The following is a 19,387-nucleotide window of genomic DNA, read 5'->3' as shown; positions in this document are numbered from 1 at the left end:
AATCTTAGCTCCATTTGCACAACGCTACTTTGAAACACAAAACTACCTACTATGACACACAGAACTTTTAGAGGATTGTCGGTCAGAAAAAATGTGCAAAAACTACCTATAATTTTTACACATTTTTACTATAAGGTATATTTGTACCCGACTGACGGAGGTAGTGAAATGTTGTTCAAAATGTACGTAAGTATGTGTGTGTCTATATCTGCACTACGCACTTCAATATTACAATGCGCATCTTTTCATGGACTTTATTAACGTGTAAGATTTATTTAGGTTTAGGTTTAAGATGTTTATTTCTCAAAAGATTACAAGAATAATCACTTCCTGAGAAATACATGTTTACACTAACATAAAACTAAGGAGAGGGTAATTACTAATTAATAATTATACAAAAATTTACATTTACTTGTCTTAGTTGTTGGGGCAACTATAGCAACATATTGTCTTAATCAAGTATTTATGTACAAACAACAAACACTCTTAACTGTCCATCGGTGGGCCTTACGCCTTCTGTAATAAGGTTTACGAACTGTCAGTTAACAGTGTGGGCGATGATACCTCTACCTATTTTCATAATGTAATTGCCAGTAACCGGTGGTGACCGAGTGGATCTGACGTCCGACTTTCAATCCGGTGGTCGTGGGTTCAAATCCTGGCTCGTACCAATGAGTTTTTCGGAACTTATGTACGGAATATCATTTGATATTTACCACTAGCTTTTCGGTGAAGGAAAACATCGTGAGGAAACCTGCATACATCCGCGAAGAAATTCAAAATTATATGTGAAGTCCCCAACCCTCATTGGGCCAGTGTGGGGACTATAGCCCAAACCCTCTCGTGCTTGAGAGGAGGCCTGTGCCGACGTATATAGGCTAAATTATTTATGTTTATTTTTATTGTCACTAAGGGAAAACTTTTTAGAGATAAGGCCACCTGACATATTACCGTTCTTTAGATTTAAGTTCATGTGTTGTTTTGTTTTCTTCTATATTTTGTTCTGTCTTGTGTTGTATTTCGCTTTTACATGTTATCACCCACCATATATCGAAAACGAATAACTGTCATATTTTTCATTCAACCTTATCATTTGCTTGGCCGACGAATACACCCGATAACATACTTACCTCGATCGATACATGTATCCAAACAACGCTAATTGTTATTGTCCATAAAATTACACATCGATCTACTAACTTTTGGTTTAAAGAGTTTATGTGTTAATAAATTCGATTGTACTTAGAACTTTTTAACTTTAAAAGTGATACTAGACAAATATTCTAGTTACTTTACAATGTATCTATCATTAGGACTTATACTTAGGGCATACTGAAAATTCCTGGACTGGCCACTTAGAAAAAATAAGTCGTCTATCAGAATCCAGAAACTTTCAGTATGGTACATTACGATACAAGTGCGTAAAATAGGAAATTCACGACCCAAGGGAGTGTTTTAAATCGACACGAGTTGCGAATTACCTTTTCGCATGTATCTTACAACGTTTTACAGTACATAACTAACTAACTAACTATTTTGGCTCAGCGATCCAAAGTGAATCTTGGCCTCCGAAACGAGCGTGCCACCTGTCCCGATCCTGCGCAACTTCCTGCCAGTTACTGACGCGAAGCTGAAGCAGATCCGCCGCCACACTATCTTCCCAGCGATACCTGGGCCGACCCACCGTACAGTACATAAGGCCCTTTAAATTTTCGACACAGTTGCGTAATGTGCTAATTATCGCACTAGCCCTATATGTACTGTAAATTAATGTTAAAATTTTATATTAATATTTTGTTTCTTTTTGAAGTGTCATGTTTATAAATACTTGTTTATGTTTGAAACAGCTATATTTATCCGTTGCGTGTGGCTATTTCCAAGTGGAAATAGCCACATTTCTGAAGTGTAGCGATATTGATAATGGCTTTATCTCGTATGATGACAACAATAATGTTTTTCGTTTAAAATGTGTAAATGTACTTCCATTGGTAAACTTTACATTACACTCAAATTGCCACGACTAAATAAGAAATGTATTATGAAAAGGGTGGTCGTCAATTCGTCAGTTATTTTATTAGACGCAATGGAAAACAAAAATTTGTGATAATAGTCGTAATTAGTTATTAATTAACTGAAGTAGACTGACTGGGTTTATTGGAAAGGAATCTATATCTATGTGTTTATACTATGGTGGAAAACGAGCGTGCTGTTCCTTATGATAGTACAAAATTACTCACGTTTGCTACTTAGACCACTGACTCTAGAAGACTCACTCTCTAACAAAACGCGTTTGTTACGATCAGCACAGATATGGCCGCTAGGTGGCGACAGCGCCACGCGCGGCTTATGGCAAACCCTAAAATTGGGGCCGAACGGATGTACTTTTAGCTACCTGTAGCAAAGCGACGAAATCGCGGAGTGAGCCACGCCTGCTTAGACTTACAATGCAACATACAAGCGACATATACCTACCTTTCTTTCTTTCTTTCTTTTTTCACTCAAAGGGACCGAAATATCACACAGTGTACTTTCTCAACATGTTACATATTTTTATACTTAAAAAAATCACCTGCTCCCATTTTCGAATCAAATATACTTTTGATCGCATCCAATTAGTCTTTGAAAAAGACAGGTCACTCCATCGTCCTAAATTCCATAGTATTCCAAAAATTACATCGAGTTTCCTTCTTTAACTTGACCTCGTATTGCGTAGCAAGTATTCTAGATTGCAGTTCAAAGTTAAACTGGTCCTTGATATGAATAACAAGCAAATCCCGATTCCATCTCGGCGCCCACACGCTGTAAACGCGCTTGAATAAGGTCGATGCACTCCCACCTACTTTCCCTATGGAATGCTCCAGCGCAATGTTTTGATACGGACGGTCGCGGCTTTTCTAGAATAAGGTTTTTTTTTTTTAAATAACACATCGGTGGCAATCAGGCAACTCCAGAGGTGTCACATTTGCGTTTACGCGTTAGAAACTTGTATAGGTACTACTGTACCGCACTGTAGAGTAGTCCCTCGAGAAAACCTCGACAGAGTTCACTCCCAATCCCAAGAACGCCTACAGTTTGACAACTTTTACTTTTGCGAGTAAATTCAATAATGTAATAGTAAAATGGATCCAACTCGCATCTTTATTTATTTGAACTGTTGCACATAAAACAATTAAGTACAAGTGGCGGATTTAATGCCTTGAAATGGTCAGTGGCCATAAGGCATTATCTGCCAGTCAACCATTAGGACAAAAAAAACGTTTATTAGGTGCAGGACTTTATAATTGAGATTAATTTTATTTAGCATTAAAGAAATACAATCATTTACAAACGCAACGTCATAATGCTGCTGATATCATTTATAGCAGCGGTCGGCAACCTTTTAACAGCCAAGGGCCACATAGTAGTTAACGGAGGTGACGCGGGCCGTACTTGTTAATATTTATGACTTTATGCGACATTGTCGTTTGTCACTATTACATACAAAATACCCAAGGCGCCTCTCAGGCCGCAAGTGACAGTTTCGCGAGCCGCATGCGGCCCGCGGGCCGCAGGTTGCCGACCGCAGATTTATAGAATCAACTTTTTAGTGAGTACCGTAAGTAGCATTATTTATTAGCAACCCAATACTGATGCTAACGAAACTACGTTCCAGTTTTTACCTCAACAATTTCAAAGTGATAATTAATTTACAACGAGCAAGCGACCAATAAACCAGATAGAAACAACTAATTTTACATAATGGGAAACTTCAATTATCCGCCCGTTAAGTTAGATTGAATGCAAGGCGTGGTAACTGACTACAATACCTTTTCAGAAGGGAGTAAAAAAAATATAATAGAAAGTAACGTACATTTTCTGCAGTATTGTACATACCTACAGTCGCCATCACATGTATTGGAAGATTCGAGCGGCCAAAGAGCTCACAAATATCTATACATGTATATTTGATGACGATTGTCATACAAACTGCCAAATAAGTTTAGTACGAAAAACAAAGTTAGTTTTCTTTTTTTAAAGACCAACAGGAAACAGAAAGTTTACAGAACAGGAAGGTTACATTATGGGGTTCTTGAAAACAGAACTGTACAGTCACCTGCAATAATATGTTACTCTTCGAAGGCCGCCAAAATATGTGACACGCCCTTATGGCTCTACAAATAAGATCGTGTCAGATATTTTTGCGGCCTTCGTTGTGTAACATATTATTGCAGGTGACCGTACATGTTTTTAAAGGGTCGGCAACGCACATGTAACACCCCTGTGAGGAGTTGTAGGGGTTCATAGCATCGATTACCATCAAGCGGACCGTATGATTGTTTGCCATCGACGAGGTAAATATTTAAAAATAAAAACTTATCAAATACATAGTTTGACTATTGCTATACCTATCGTTTAATAGGTTCGGAAAAAACGAATAGTTATGATCATCCAATCATCATCAGCGTGTCGCCGCGCCCTACTCGTAGATAAGTACTTAAAGATAAAATACCTATCAATTTTATCTCCAATAATGGCGCTTTTATTTATTACTTGCTCCAAGCATCTCACAACCATAAAATGAGTTTAGTGAAACTCGCCTGTTATGAGTATGACTAGTGAGCTACAAATAAGTAGGTATGGAGATACCAGGTAGGTATAGGTAGTAGTCAATTAATCTAGATTTTTCATACGCGCAGAGCTAAAATACGAAAATTAGTGTCCAACCGAAGTCTCGGTTTCGAATTTTCTATACATACCGGCATAAAAATCATGTTTCGGCCGAAGGATCGGTTTCGGCCAAAAAAAAAACCTTTCAGCCGAAGTTTCGGTTTCGACAGATTTCGGCATAAATATAATATATCTATGTAAACACTATGTAAAATTGGACTTAGGTTTCGGTTTCGACAGAAAAACCGGTTTCGGTAAGACACTAACGAAAATAATACATACCTACCCACCACCTAGCCACCTACAACAATGAAGACGATGTTGTATGGAGAAGGAGCTTACATGTCAGTGTTTTATATTTAGGTACTAGCCACTACTACAACAAATGTTTACAAAACCTTCAACTTCATAAGTACGTACTACTACTACCTTTTAATAGGTATATGCAATCACAAAGCAGGTACAGGTTTCCTTTCCCTGTGGTTATGTAAGGGCGAAACCGCTTCCTAGACACTAGGAAGCCCGTGGGAAATTGAGTTATGGATGTGATTGAACACTTCTCAATTTACTGTGACGCAAGTCTGTGACATAAAATTGTGTTTAAATTTCACTATGTTAGTATGTTTGCCTTATATATTCTGAAGTTAAGTTTTGGTGAATAGGAATAGTTCCTAGGTTTCTCATAGAGCCCGACGGCTAATCCTATTGTCTATTGTTAAGTAAAACCGCTCGTGCCACGTGCCACAACCACCTGCATAAAAAGTACAGTACTTCGGTTACCGAGTGCCGGCGAGTCGAACGCTACAGAACCAGTCTAAAATGTGTCATCCAGATGCGTAACAAAGGCGCGTTATCGGAGAGCGCACCTACACTGGTTTTTTGAGCGTTGGACTAGCCCGCGCTTAGGTGCTCAATAGAATAATTAAGACCCTTTTTTGCAGGTAAGTAGCACGTGCGGTTTTACTTAACAATAGACAATAGGATTAGCCGTCGGGCTCTATTTGAAACCTATGAACTATACCTAGGTTTGGTTTTTGCGAGTTATTCTGGTTTATTAAAGGTTTTTTAGTGTTTATCTATAAGTTGCTTGAAAGTAAAGAAGAACTATTAATTTGAAGTGCAGTTGAGGATACAAATATTTTCACAATTCACTTGACAATTTAATCTCTTCCATTGTAGCCATATTATTACAGTACGAGAAAGACATGCATTTTTATGCAGGTATTACAGGTATATAACCTAACCAAATAGTGAAAATTGGGTCAAAATTAGTGAGATCTTTTGTCAGTATATTCAATATTATAGTCAACTTGTAAAAAATGCACAAGAAGTAACTAAGAGCCGATACAGACAGACTGGAAACTTACTGCAATATGTATGGGAACTGCACGCCAACTGCACCATTGGTGTGTAGTTCCTATACCAAGATGCAGTCGGGTTGCGGTCTGTCTTTACCGGTCCTAAGGCTTGTGTAGTGGGCTCTAGTTAAAATATAGGTACTAGACATGTGAGAAATATGTATGTGTTGGGTTAAGAAACAAGAGGCATGTTGAAAACATTAACAATAATTAAAAAATTTCAATTTCCATTGCATGAATATTGAATATGATTGAATATTCATTAATTTCATTATACAATGCAGATGAAACAAAAACTTCATGTAAATGTTAACACAATTTACATTTAGTGTTTGAATATGTATTTCCTAATTTAGTTAACAACATTGTACCGCTACATAGTTCTATATTTAGAACATGTTTTTTTTGTTCTCAATCTTCCAAGTTGGTGGCAACCCAGTATACGGGTTTCCTAATAGTAAGTATTTTGCAACATATATATCTTTTACTGCAAGTTATCTCATTTATATTGTATATTATAAGAGACAAAAGTTGGTGATCCCTATGACACTTTAAGATAATATGATAATGTAACAACAACATGGTTTAAGACATTAGTATTAAATGAATTCAATTTATTTGAAAATAGCTGAAATATTGACTGCTGATTCTAAACAAACACATCCTTCACTTTGCATCCTCGCATACAGTACAAGACATGTACGAAAGGTTAAAAATTCTAACAATGAAATCTATGAGGAGTTCAGAGTAGAGATGCCACGAATATTCGGCAACTATTCGGTATTCGGCCGCTTTGCCGAATATTCGGTATTTTGCCGAATGTTGCCTACTATTCGGCCGAATACCGAATATCTGTTGCACCTACCTAAAAAGAAAAATGACAAAAAAATAACCAAAAACTAGGTATATTTAATATTTTAACATGTATTCTTGGAAAGTAATTAAATACAAAGGCACGTTTTTGAGCATTTGTTGATTTCTAAATATTTTATTTTTATCATAGGTCTGATTTGATTGACTCTAACTACATTCATTAATTCTGTTCAACATAAAAATATACTTAGTTTATTAGCAAACATTGTGCTTTGTTGGTGAACAGTTTTTATAATAATTGTGACTCAAAATGCTCGCATGTCATGCCGAATATTCGGTATTCGGCCGAGAGAGGGGCCGTAAATTTGGTATTCGGCCAAATTCACTTTTCGGGGCATCTCTAGTTCAGTGTTCAGACAACTCCTCAAATTGTATAAGCACAAATTAAATTGTGTTTTGTTTTCATACTTAACTCATTCATGCATTAAGTGATGTGGTATTTTCGAGATAAATTATGTAACTTATTTTTAATATTATATAAATCGTAAATAGATTAGATGGCACACTTTACTTGTGCTTGTTTTGAAAATGAAAAGTACCTTAGTACTAGAAATGTAGTGAGGTGTGTGTAAATAAAATATTTAGATCTATGTGATAGAAATAACCGGCCAAACATAAAAAACCGGCCAAACATAAAAAACCGGCCAAGTGCGAGTCGGACTCGCGCACGAGGGGTTCTATACCATTACGCAAAAAAACGGCAAAAAAATCACGTTTGTTGTATGGGCACCCCACGTAAATATTTTTTTTTTGTTTTTAGTGCTTTTTGTTATAGCGGCAACAGTAATACATCATCTGTAAAAATAATAAAAATTTCAACTGTCTATCTAAATATCAACTAGCTATCACGGTCATGAGATACAGCCTGGTGACAGACAGACGGACGGACAGCGGAGTCTTAGTAATAGGGTCCCGGTCCCGGTACCCTTTGGGTACTAAACCCTAAAAAGCAGATAACGTGAATATTTCGCACAAAACAATTGCAAAGACTAATTAATACTAGAGCACGTGGCGTAAATGAAAACTCATGGACCAAAAATAGCTACATGAACCACATATCAACTGTAACGTTGCAACATTTAGCACCCCAATTTCGTAAATACCAAGCGGAATGCAGGTAACTGTGCACAATTTCTACAGTTACTCTGCCAGTTCATTTGGCATATAGACTATTTACGTTTACGTAAGTTTAGGATAGATATTTCTTACAACATCGTCGATACTATAATTATACATTATTAATGCAATATGTGCCTCTACGTTGTACTTAGTGTTTAATACTTACTTTCAATCGCGTTAAATTCCCATCTCTCGCTGCGTTAAAAACGGCTGTTTTGAAATCCATTTTGCTTTGCCTCTGAGCGACGCAAAATCCTCAGATAATTAAACTACCACTTCAAAAACAACACTTCCTTTTGGTAATAATCATTGAAAAATCACTGATTCACGTGGTAAATTAATTCAAGCAACCAAAATGCGTGGTTTATTTCAAAACACTCCGATCGACTTCTTTCTTATCGAACAGCTGCACCGCGACGGCGACGGTCTACCATTACTGCCATTTTGTCAGTGTTGCCACGTGTTGGAATTTAAAATCCCTCAATATTTTATAGCGGTCTTAAATGCTAAATATAAAATAAAATCTGTCAAAGCATTTCCGTCAGTAGAAAAAAGCCCTTACGCCGCGTGGTCCGATCGCCTTGTTCGATCAATCGGACTACAAAAAGAGGCAAATTTAAAAAATGTACGTCCGAAGGGTAACTCTCCCATAGAAAATTTGAATTTCGCGCCTTTTTACTGATAAAGTTGTTTGACCGGCTATATATTATACGCAACATAAAATATTTTAAATCGTTAAATTATTTTAAAAAATTCAAATAAATATACCTTATGACTCATCATCATCCTGGCGTCAAACCCGGCCGTGCCCCCGCGCGGGGCGTGAGGACTTGGGGTTCACCTTCCGACTCCTTCGTGTCCACTTTGCCCGATCTTCGGCGTCCCTGGTGGTGAATCCGTTGGCACGCATGTCCTCCTTAACGACATCAAGCCATCGCTTCTTGGGCCGGCCTCTTCTTCCCGTACCGGGAGGAGGCGGCATGGCCAGGTATTTGTTACCCACGTAACATGCCGGTCTGCGCGAGACGTGGCCATACCAACGAAGGCGGCACTCTTGCAGTTAGTCTGCGATGAGTGCGATGTCACGGACGCCAAGACTACCCCGAATGTGGGCGTTTCGGACGCGATCCTTGCGTCACTTGCGTGAAACTCCGCACATCCACCGTAGCATCTTCATTTCCGTGAGACGCAGTTCCTGCTTGTGCCGCTCTAGTAAAGGCCAAGTCTCGCTGCCGTACAGAAGGGCAGGTCTAATGATGGTATTATAGACCTGTCCCTTCAATTTAATCGGCATTTTGGGGTCACAAATAACCCCAGTCATCTCCCGCCATTTGACCCAAATAAATATACCTTGTGAGTAAGTAAATTTTATTTATCCTCAGTTGCAATATTTAGAAAGAGAGTAGACAGAGGTCTGCCTCGTGCCTCTCGCTCGGCACGTTTTCCTCCTTACCAAGCGAAATTAGATTGTAAAATAACAAAAATATGGTACATTTTATTTATTAACTTTTTTGACAGTAATCGCTCTAAAGTGTAAATAACATTATTTGCGGTATTTGACACATTATGACTGACGTATATAGAGATGTAACTAACGCAAATCGATTGTCACAGCAAGCGATTACGATTGGATGGCACGTAGACTGAGGTATCGAATTGTGACGTATAATGAATTTTTATTTGAGATTTAAATAAAGCTAGAATTATATGGTTTTCCCGCAAGCTACCGGTCGGTCGGTGTATTTAATACACCGACCGAGTAGGTCGCACCCATTGTCAAAATTGAAACTAACTGGGGATCTATTTTAAAGTTTATTTATGTTATTTCTGTGTCAAATTTGTTGTCTGTTAAGTGACGATAAATATATCCATATTTACAGTTAATTATCCACCTTTTCCTTATTTTTTATTAAAAGAAAAATGAAAAATTCATATCGATTTACTTAGACGACTACCGATTCATAACGGTGGTGTCCGGACAACCCTAAAATTAAAAAAAAAAAGACGTAGAACGTAAACGTTCGCAGTGCAGTTGTTTTCCTTTGTGATTTCGATGTGCAAAACATTTTACGTAGTATTGCTGTTGTGAGTGACAGACGTCAAATACCGCAAATAATGTTATTTACACTATACTTGCGCTTGCCAGAGTAAGCTATAAGTATCTCTCGCGTTTAATGATGGTTCCGATGGCAGTTACTTCATGTTTCTTTTGGTTGGGCTTAATTTAAAAAAACAATTGAAGAAATATAATTTCACTGAAAATTAATTTGCTAAACTTTCAAAAAATATCTAGATACATTTAAATTCTATTCCATACAAAAATGAACAGTCACAGGGGCCATCATTCGACGCGAGACGTATAGAAACTTTTATCAAATATGAAAAAACTAGGCTTCTAACATTAGTAACATTGTTGTATTTAAAAAGTTTTGGGTTAAATGGAGTAATTTTATTAAAAGGCATTTATCCTGTCAGACCGTGCAGGAAACAACATACATTTCTCTTTCTGTTCCTCTCATAAGAAAGTATCCTGATAAGGGACACAATTTTATAATTCCCTAAGATGAGTACGATTGTCGATTACGTTCTATGTTTTATTTTTTTTCCACAATCTCGGACAAACACAATCTTCTACTTTCTTCCCTAGAATTTGAAGGTATGCTTTTAAAGCTGGCAACATTGTATTAAGGATGACATTGAACTGTCAAATTCAAAACATTACATGGCAACCCAAACTAGGGAGCCCAGAGTAAAAAAAAAATACATAGTTTTAATAAAACGCTTGCACATGCAGCAAAAATAGGACTTATATAGATAATTGGAAATAAAACAACCATTAGGTATGATATTTTGTTCTTATGATTACAGAGACTTCACTTTTACTACAGACAAGATAGCATGCTAGTGGTTATTGCTGATTTTGTTCAATTTTAGATCATAAAACTTTGCAGATTATTCTGATATCAGCCGTTCTATAACTTCAGTATCATTAAGTTCAGGTGGAAGGTGTGCTTATTGCAAGGCATAGTATGTCTCATTCAATAATAATAAATATTAAACACTGGCATGCTACCAAAGTAGCAGTATTTTTGGGTTTTTGTTATAAATCTTGCTTCTTCTTTAACTCTATTATCCCAATAGTAACTTGAATATGATTGTGAGTATGTTTAGTATAATCAGCGGAACTGAAAAAAATAATTACATATCAATAAATATAAGAGATACATATGTATCTATGTAGTTTAACATCATGAGACCGAGAACAGCAAACAAAAACAAGACATTAAATAAAATATAGAAGACAACATGATGCAAAGTACAAAAAAAAACCGGCCAAGTGCGAGTCAGACTCGCACACGAAGGGTTCCATACCATTATCTATAAAAACGGTCACCCATCCAAGTACTGACCCCGCCCGACGTTGCTTAACTTCGCTCAAAAATCACGTTTGTTGTATGGGAGCCCCACTTAAATCTTTATTTTATTCTGTTTTTAGTATTTGTTGTTATAGCGGCAACAGAAATACATCATCTGTGAAAATTTCAGACGGACGGACGGACGGACGGACGGACAGCGGAGTCTTAGTAATAGGGTCCCGTTTTACCCTTTGGGTACGGAACCCTAAAAAATATTCGTAAAAATCAATGTAGAAATTATTTGATAACACTATATCGGCCTTGAAATTCGCCAGGAAATGATAATAGAATAATTAGTTTGACTGCACATTAAAAGTTAGTTAAAAACTTACTTCTTGTCACTGTTCTTATGGACCTAACTAAGTTCAAGATCTGGTATTTCACTGTTGACTGATCTTCAAATCCTTGGCTGTGACTTTGAGCTCCCCATCCCACTGAAACACGAAATATGTACATACGAATTTAGAACATAAATATTAATTAAAGTGAACAGCAGTTACAAGATTTAATGAAGAGAGGTTATGCTTACTTTTTTGCATAAATCTTTCTTCGTGAAGTACGCAGACTGCATTAAGACAAAGTAATGTGGCTTCAAACAAATTCCACAAAGTAAGCATTTCGAGAAAATACTGAAAACCTAATTCAGAATTAAATTACAATCGCAATGATTTGTTTTGAGTGTTTTGTAATTTGTTTGATTTGACGTAAAACTGACAAATCGACAAGGCAGTGTTGCCAGAGACCGATTAAAAAACCGCGTGATTTTTCATTAAAAAGCACAATTTTTGTGCAAGAGGTATAAGGGCATTGTTTTTTTATTATTATTATTCCTTTATGTATTTTAGTTTTGTACTGTTTCGTGTTAATTATTTAGCATTAGAGCGTACAATTAATGAATGTTTCATAAAGTGGAACTCTTAGTCGCTTGCACAAGTTCCTACTTATGGCTACGTACGAAAGCTTAGGGGCTGTCCATAAATTACGTCATCTATTTTTGACGATTTTTGACCCCCCCCCCCCCCCTAATATCATCCAAAAATCATGCTTCGAATGACCCCGTTTCCTCCTACGTCATGCTACCATCATCCGATGTCCAGACCCCCCCACCCCAAATTTTAAATGACGTAATTTATGAATAGCCCCTTATGGGAAAATTTCGGATAAAAGTGGGTAAAAAATATGGCCTGGCAACACTGCTACAAGGATTTAAAAAAAAAATTGACTTATAGGAGATGTATTTTTCTTTTATTTTCAAGATGTTTTCAAGTGATCACTTTTGTTGGGTTGGCTACAATGGATTTCGGTTTATTTTCTTCCTACTTTTTTTCTCGCTTTTCGTTTAAGTCGGTTTTGTCTGTGCTGTTTATGTAAAAAAAACATTAATTCCGTTTCCAATTTCCAAAGTTATCGTTGTAATTTAATTTTGTGTAGGTATTCTGTTCTTTCATTGAAGTTAAAGTTGTGTAAGGTGCAGAGTAACATTAACAGAATGTTTAGTAGAGTGAAAAATACGTAATTTTATAATTATGGAGTCTAGATCAATGACCGAACTTCAACTGTCAGCGACAACTCACAACCCTGTCTCCGAAATCGTGAAAGAGATTGATAAGGAAGCTGATTGTCCTACAATCTCAGGCCTGCTGGATAGCAATTGTAATAATCAGGAAGTAAACCAAAGCGTTATTCATAGTGCTGAAATTAGTAACACCAGTAACTCAGTTGAGTCCATAAATTCAAAATTATCCCGTTTATCCTACGCATCACTTGGGACAGAAAAATTGGGAGAACATTTTAGTCCCTTCAAAGTCACAGAGACACCAGATTCCTATGATTATGATCACGCAAAAAGAAGAAAAGTTGATTTGTATGGGCCAGACATTGGGCCCAAAATATACAATGTTAAGGGTAACCTAGTGACTCCACCGATTATTGCAAAGAACCTTCCAGATATATTTAATGTTCTTCCAATTTTTGGTCGGGCCGGGTCTAAAGAAGATATTGAGGACTTTTATTCACGAAAGATAAGGGAATTTGTTGGCTGTGATCTGAATGATGAACAGTTTAAAAATCTTGCCAATGATTGCAGGTAATTATGTTTTATGTATTTTTTTCATTAGGAAGTAATTTGATTTTGTCAGTCAACTTAAGACACTTAAGTTAATTTTTAAAAAGTAAGTTTCTACTTCTACTTAACAACATCACTTATAATGATCCCTCATTATCCTTATTATCCCCCCCAGGTATATTAACAATATTAAGGATCTTGTGTTAGTATAATTATGAATATTTAAACTATTTTTTACGGACCATAATTTATCAGTCCGTTTGATGTCATAAACAATATTTTTACTCTAATTCCTTTAAAATAAAACTGTGTATTTCAGTCCTGACTTGCTAAGGACTGGCAGTGAGCTAAGAATGCCAACGTCTGTGCCTACGCTATCAGTGTTCTCCGAGGAAGAGAACAGAGAGTACAACGAGCAACACAGCAACCTGTGCGTTGTGAGGAAGCATCGGTTACGTATGGCCAGCGACTCTAATGCCAGTTACCAGAGAAAGCTGAAATATCGGGGCACACGGCTCATGCCACTTGCACAGGTACAGGCTTTGGGAATGTTATAACATTTAAGTCTCATGTTTTGAACATACATTAAATCATAGGATTTATAACAAGTTTACTGTAGGTATATTTATTTTGTTTACCTTTATTTCTGATATTGACACAAGTTACAAGGTCCATGAACAAGATCAGTGCAATCTTTATTGGAACATCGAAAATCTTCTTCTTCTTCTTCCTCGATTCCTTATGACTGAGGGTCACAACCACATGAGGTTGTTATTTTGTGCACCAAGGCGAAGGCGAAGGTTTGTTCTGCACGATTTTCCGCTTTCCTAATTATATGCGCCTGTGTAGATCCCTGGTAGGCCTTCTTTACAGTGTCCACCTACATTGAAAATGGAGGGAAACAAAATAAATTCGCAATAGACTCGCTTAAATTATAATAAAATATTTGGTTATATTGCTTGGAAGTCGTACAATACATTGTGGCAATACATCTTTGAATTTTCTTTGTTTCTTTTAGGCTGAAGATGGAGAGGAAGCGCCTGAACCAGACCTAGAACCTGGCAGAGATATAATCTATGTTGTGCGGATATATAGACCCTTCCCATATAATATTAAGGAGAAACATGTAAGTAAGACCGCCTGTTGTTTACCTCTGCTTGTATTTCTGTTTTCTTTTGTATTGTTTTCTTTTATTGAGGTGTACAATAAAGAGTATTTGTATTTGTAAGTTACTTTAGAGATGGCCATGGAAGGGATTTTTATATACTTTTATACTGCTTGCAAGTCTAGTAATGAGGTGGATTCATTGAAAAGAAAAACTTTACAAGCTAGAATGGCTTAGCGCTTTAGCCTGTCCAGATAGATAAAGAAACAAAAATATCCTGGTTGTTACTACCTACTGCTTTGGAGCCCAGGGTCCTCAGACTTGTTTTCCTCCACTTCGCTGGATCTTTACAACATAGTTAAAAACCGGACAAGTGCGAGTCGGACTCGCGCACGTAGGGTTTCGTACCATTACGCAAAAAACGGCAAAAAAACGTTTGTTGTATGGGAGCCCCACTTATATTTATTTTATTCTGTTTTTAGTATTTGTTGTTGTAGTGGCAACAGAAATACATCATGAAAATTTCAACTACCTAGCTATTTATTTAATTTCTTTATTTAAACTTTATTGCACAGTAAATTTTTTACAAAAGGCGAACTTAACCTACTCAAGCTAAGCTATCATGCTTCATGAGATACAGCCTGGTGACAGATAGTCAGACGGACAGACAGACAGCGAAGTCTCTAATAGGGTCCCGTTTTTACACTTTGGGTATGGAGCCCTAAAAAGTGTGTTACATGTTATCAGGTGAGCAGCCGGCACTCGGTATTCAGCCGCTGCATAGTGCTAGCGGGGCGCCAGCCCCTGTCGGCGCTGCGCGACCGCGTGGTGTGCGCCAACGATGTCGGCATGCGCGTCGACGTGTCCGCCGCGCCGCACCAGCAGCCCGCCGCTGCAGCCAAGGTTGCCAACCATTTAGTTAACCCACTTATTCATAAAACTTTACGGGCTTGATTTAGTTAAATTATGTTTTATCCCTTTCTTACAAATACCTAAGTCAAAATGACAGATGAAGACAAACGATTGTTAGTTGAGATTTTTAGCGCGTATGAATAAGGGGGTAAATCTATCCAAACCTACTTTTACGCCACGCTGTCGAAGTCAACTCTCGTAATACGTTCAGTTGTTTTTTTTTTCGGAGAGACATTAGTATGAGTATTTATAGTAATAAATAATTCGTTATATCTTTCATACGACAACCGTCACTCGGTGTTCGTTTAGATAAGATTGAATATGAAACATTGTCCGACAACACTTTCAATCCAAAGATTAGTTCATTGCCATTTTCATATATACTTACAGACCTAAACGCGAAATATTCAGACCTTTTAGCGAGATTTTAAGGGGCTCTTCGACCTTAACAACTGTGAATACCAATGAAACACTATACTTAATTTCCAACCTTGTTTCCTTTTTATCAAACAAGGGGTGATAGGGGTGGTGAGGGGTGTATATATTAATTTAACTTTAATACCACAAGCATTGATAAACTCCAACTTTCTCGCTCGCAGGACCTCTTCCCCTCCGGGTTCCTGTTCATCAACAACGTATTCTACGTGGACGCTCGCCCCGGCTGCTCGGACCGCAGCGCCGGCCTGCGGGCCTGGGCGCGCGCAAGAGGCCTCGGAGACTTTCAAACAAAGGACCTACACTCCACTAAACTAGACGATCTGATCGTGAGACTGGGACATCCAGAGGTATGTCCATGTTATGATTATGAAGTATCATTTAACTGTACAGATCGTACGGCAAGCAACATCTGTGCCTGATGTCAGCAGTTGGTCACACTCTGCAAAGAGTATAACGACAAAGAAGAAGAGAATTGTTTGCCATCGTATTTTCTCGGAAACGTTCGTATTTGTCACGCTACTTCAGTCAACCTCAGTACTTTTTGTACCGAGACTGACTGAAAGCACGTTCGTACGTTTCCGTGAAAATACGATGGAAAATAATTATGCACTACATCTATATATGTTATTTATGTTTAATCAAAAGATATATGAATGATCTGAAATGGCCAGCCGGTTTTGATTATCAACATTTATAAACATTTTTCCAGTGTGCTTATTTATAATACATTAAGAAAAGAATTGAAAGTGTACCAACTAACAATATTTTTAATCATTATGAACCATTTGTTGTAAGAACACATAAAACAAGATGAAAAAAAAAATACAATATTGATATTATGATATGTGTATTGCAAAACGTGCAGATTGCAGAGGTCTCACTCTGAAGTTTCCAAGCGTGAATGTATGTTTTAAATCAATCATCTGCAAAATATTCAATACATGAGTAAGTAATCAACAATTTATTTTTTTGCGTAATACTTACACGTAGTTCATTTAATTTTGAGTATTTTGCAAATGTAGAATTGTAGACTAACAAGTGCTGTAATTTAGGGCTGATTTAGACGGCATGCGATTTTAGTTACATTGCGGACTGTTGGTTACGTCCAATTCAACCGACCGATCAAAAACCGCAATGTAATGAAACTGGCATGCGAGCTTTCGCACCGTCTAAATGAGGCCTTAGCATTGTTGATTATTTTTATTTCATATACATAATTTTACTATTAATTATGACTCCAATCTCATAATTTCAGGTCTACGTCCACCAAGGTAACTGCGAGCATCTCTTTACCTTCTCTGAGATACGTCTTCTCAATCCTGATGACCCACTCTCAATCAAGCAGTACCCAGCCCACACCGCTGTCTCACAAAACCAGACAGTCTACTGCACAACTTGTGCTGAGTTCGGAGCCAAATGGATTGTCACCAATTGCTCCACTGTCCCCTTTGACCCGGCTTACTTCTGTGATACATGCTTTAGATTATTCTTATATAAGGATGGCAAGAAAATTGGAGATTTCAAAGCGTTTTCTTATAGAGGCAACGAGATTAATATGCTGAAGCCTTCGGGATGACGAACGCTTCAATCCATATACAGTATGGATTTAAAACAGGGTTAGCAATTCCATTGCGTGTTGTAGGGTTTTGCAGTACTGTGAGCAAGGTTATATAGTACATGTGTACACTTGTATAGTATTGAAGTGATATTCTTTAACATAGGCCAAATAAGGCAGCATTTTTTTAAAGGCTCCGTCACACAGGTGCGTTGTGCGGGCGGCGCGTGAGCGGGGCGAGCCGCTTTTACATATAAAACGCTCAGGCTGCGCTCACGCCCCGCCCGGAAAATGCGCCTGTGTGACGGAAACTTAAAGCAGATATTTTGAATTTAAAGTTAGTTATAATTTTATTGAATAAGTACAGTGGAACCTGGATAATTGCAATCTCAAGGGACCGGCCATTTTTTGTCAATTAACCAGGTTTTTCATTTAAGCAGGTCGTGTCAATTAACGAGGTTCAAAAAATCGTTGTGTCAATTATAGAGGTTTTCATTAATAGAGGTTGCGTTCTGACAAATTTCTTTTATGGAGGTGCAAATAACCATTGGAAGTATATTTACACGCTTACGTTCTGGGTTTCTGGTCTATATATAGCTTCTGTCTATACTTGCACTTTTACACTACATTAATTACTACTTTATTTTCTTATTAATCATTTGGGTTTAAGAAAATCCCTTGAATTGTAGAAGAAAGTTTTATTAGAATGTAAAAAGCATACTTTGTTTATGATTTAATCAAAACTATTTCACCTACTACAGGCTGTGATAGATACCCAATAAATAAATTGAATTCTGGATGAAGATATAAATAAAATGATCATTGCTATTAAAATATTGTTTCTGATGTCTACAACTACATTATTTCAATTACAGAGGTAATAAGTAAGACTCGTTTCAATAATAGAGGTAAAAAGAAGAGCAAAAATAACGGATTTTTTTAGCACAGTGTCAATTATAGAGGTCTTAGTTACGATGTGGTCAATTACAGAGGCAAAATTACGAAAAGCACTAAAATCTAAATTGCAATTATAGAGGTTCCAAAATTTCAATTATAGAGGCCTTTTGGTCTCAAGGGACCGGGACCGGACTTTTGGTTGCAATTATTGAGGTTTTCCATTTATCCAGGTGCCAATTAACCAGGTTTCACTGTATTTTGAAATTAATACAGGATTAACGGGTTGAGGGCTGCTGGCGTTATCAGTATTGGTAAAGCCTGACCAGTAATATATGATCATTGTCAAGAGGGCGCTGTTATTCTCATTTATATGGTAACAGTTGACGCAGTAAGGAAAAATTAGTTCCAATGAAATTCCGCAACATGGCGCGTTACTGGTCAGGCTTTAGTACAATCCATCCACATATTTTATAGTCTAGATTAGTGGGTGTCTATATTGGTATTAGCATGATCGTAAAATGTATGATGTTCATAAGGCCTCTTTTGCTAAATGTCCTCTTCGATTTTTGTTGTAATATTTTGTTGCAATAAGAGTAAGAAAATTTGCAATGCGATAAATATTCATCCAGTCCCTTTGTGTAACCAGGCTTGTTTTTGAATAGATTTCGTCGGTAAATTTATTTTGCTACTGTAGCTGTAAGTAAACCCAAAAGGGTTGATGTTCTAATAAAAATATCCTATACTTATGTCTTTGTTTTCGCAACGACACTCCTTTAACGCCAAGGCCCTTTCAAGAGCGCTGTAATTTGCCGTGCCCATAGCGCCAAGAACGCTTATAAGCGTTATGAGTACCATCGCCCACACTGTTAACTGCACATGAACAGTTAGGAGTGTTGCTGTTTGTACTTTGTACCTAAGATTCTTAATAAAAGAGTTAGTGCCAGACGCCATTTATTCGCTCCGCGCTCATGCGCTGCACAGCAGTCATCTGTGGCAGTTTAG

General features: G+C 37.3%; 2 protein-coding genes across 3 annotated transcripts; one reads left to right on the top strand and one right to left on the bottom strand.

The window, feature by feature from the left end:
* Nucleotides 1-11,083: 11,083 nt before the first annotated feature.
* LOC134798549 (immediate early response 3-interacting protein 1) lies at nucleotides 11,084-12,131 on the bottom strand. Its single transcript, XM_063770930.1, has 3 exons — nucleotides 11,943-12,131; nucleotides 11,746-11,847; nucleotides 11,084-11,182 (listed from the first exon to the last, which is right to left on the bottom strand). The coding sequence occupies exons 1-3, from the start codon at nucleotides 12,028-12,030 to the stop codon at nucleotides 11,127-11,129; spliced, it is 246 nt and encodes an 81-aa protein (XP_063627000.1). The 5' UTR covers nucleotides 12,031-12,131; the 3' UTR covers nucleotides 11,084-11,126.
* A 719-nt stretch (nucleotides 12,132-12,850) lies between these two features.
* LOC134798655 (snRNA-activating protein complex subunit 3) lies at nucleotides 12,851-19,127 on the top strand. 2 transcript variants are annotated; one of them, XM_063771023.1, is made up of 6 exons: nucleotides 12,851-13,499; nucleotides 13,798-14,011; nucleotides 14,497-14,604; nucleotides 15,331-15,486; nucleotides 16,095-16,280; nucleotides 17,189-19,127. In XM_063771023.1, the coding sequence occupies exons 1-6, from the start codon at nucleotides 12,940-12,942 to the stop codon at nucleotides 17,507-17,509; spliced, it is 1,545 nt and encodes a 514-aa protein (XP_063627093.1). In that variant the 5' UTR covers nucleotides 12,851-12,939; the 3' UTR covers nucleotides 17,510-19,127. The 2 variants fall into 2 exon arrangements, with proteins under 2 accessions (XP_063627093.1, XP_063627094.1); XM_063771024.1 differs by lacking the exon at nucleotides 15,331-15,486 and having other exon boundaries at nucleotides 12,852-13,499.
* The last annotated feature ends 260 nt before the right edge of the window (nucleotides 19,128-19,387 follow it).

Source organism: Cydia splendana, chromosome 17, assembly GCF_910591565.1.
Source record: "Cydia splendana chromosome 17, ilCydSple1.2, whole genome shotgun sequence".
NCBI lineage: Eukaryota > Metazoa > Arthropoda > Insecta > Lepidoptera > Tortricidae > Cydia > Cydia splendana.
The sequence above is the reverse complement of the archived record's forward strand: the minus strand, read 5'-3'. Positions and strand labels throughout refer to the sequence as shown.

Coding starts and splice junctions, on each gene's coding strand:
- LOC134798655 (XM_063771023.1), top strand. CDS start 12,940: ATGGAGTCTAGATCAATGACCGAACTTCAACTGTCAGCGACAACTCAC. Junction 14,012..14,496: donor GGCTCATGCCACTTGCACAG/GTACAGGCTTTG, acceptor TGTTTCTTTTAG/GCTGAAGATGGAGAGGAAGC. Junction 14,605..15,330: donor ATAATATTAAGGAGAAACAT/GTAAGTAAGACC, acceptor ACATGTTATCAG/GTGAGCAGCCGGCACTCGGT.
- LOC134798549 (XM_063770930.1), bottom strand. CDS start 12,030: ATGCTTACTTTGTGGAATTTGTTTGAAGCCACATTACTTTGTCTTAAT. Junction 11,848..11,942: donor AGAAAGATTTATGCAAAAAA/GTAAGCATAACC, acceptor TTCGTGTTTCAG/TGGGATGGGGAGCTCAAAGT. Junction 11,183..11,745: donor CATAAGAACAGTGACAAGAA/GTAAGTTTTTAA, acceptor TATTTTTTTCAG/TTCCGCTGATTATACTAAAC.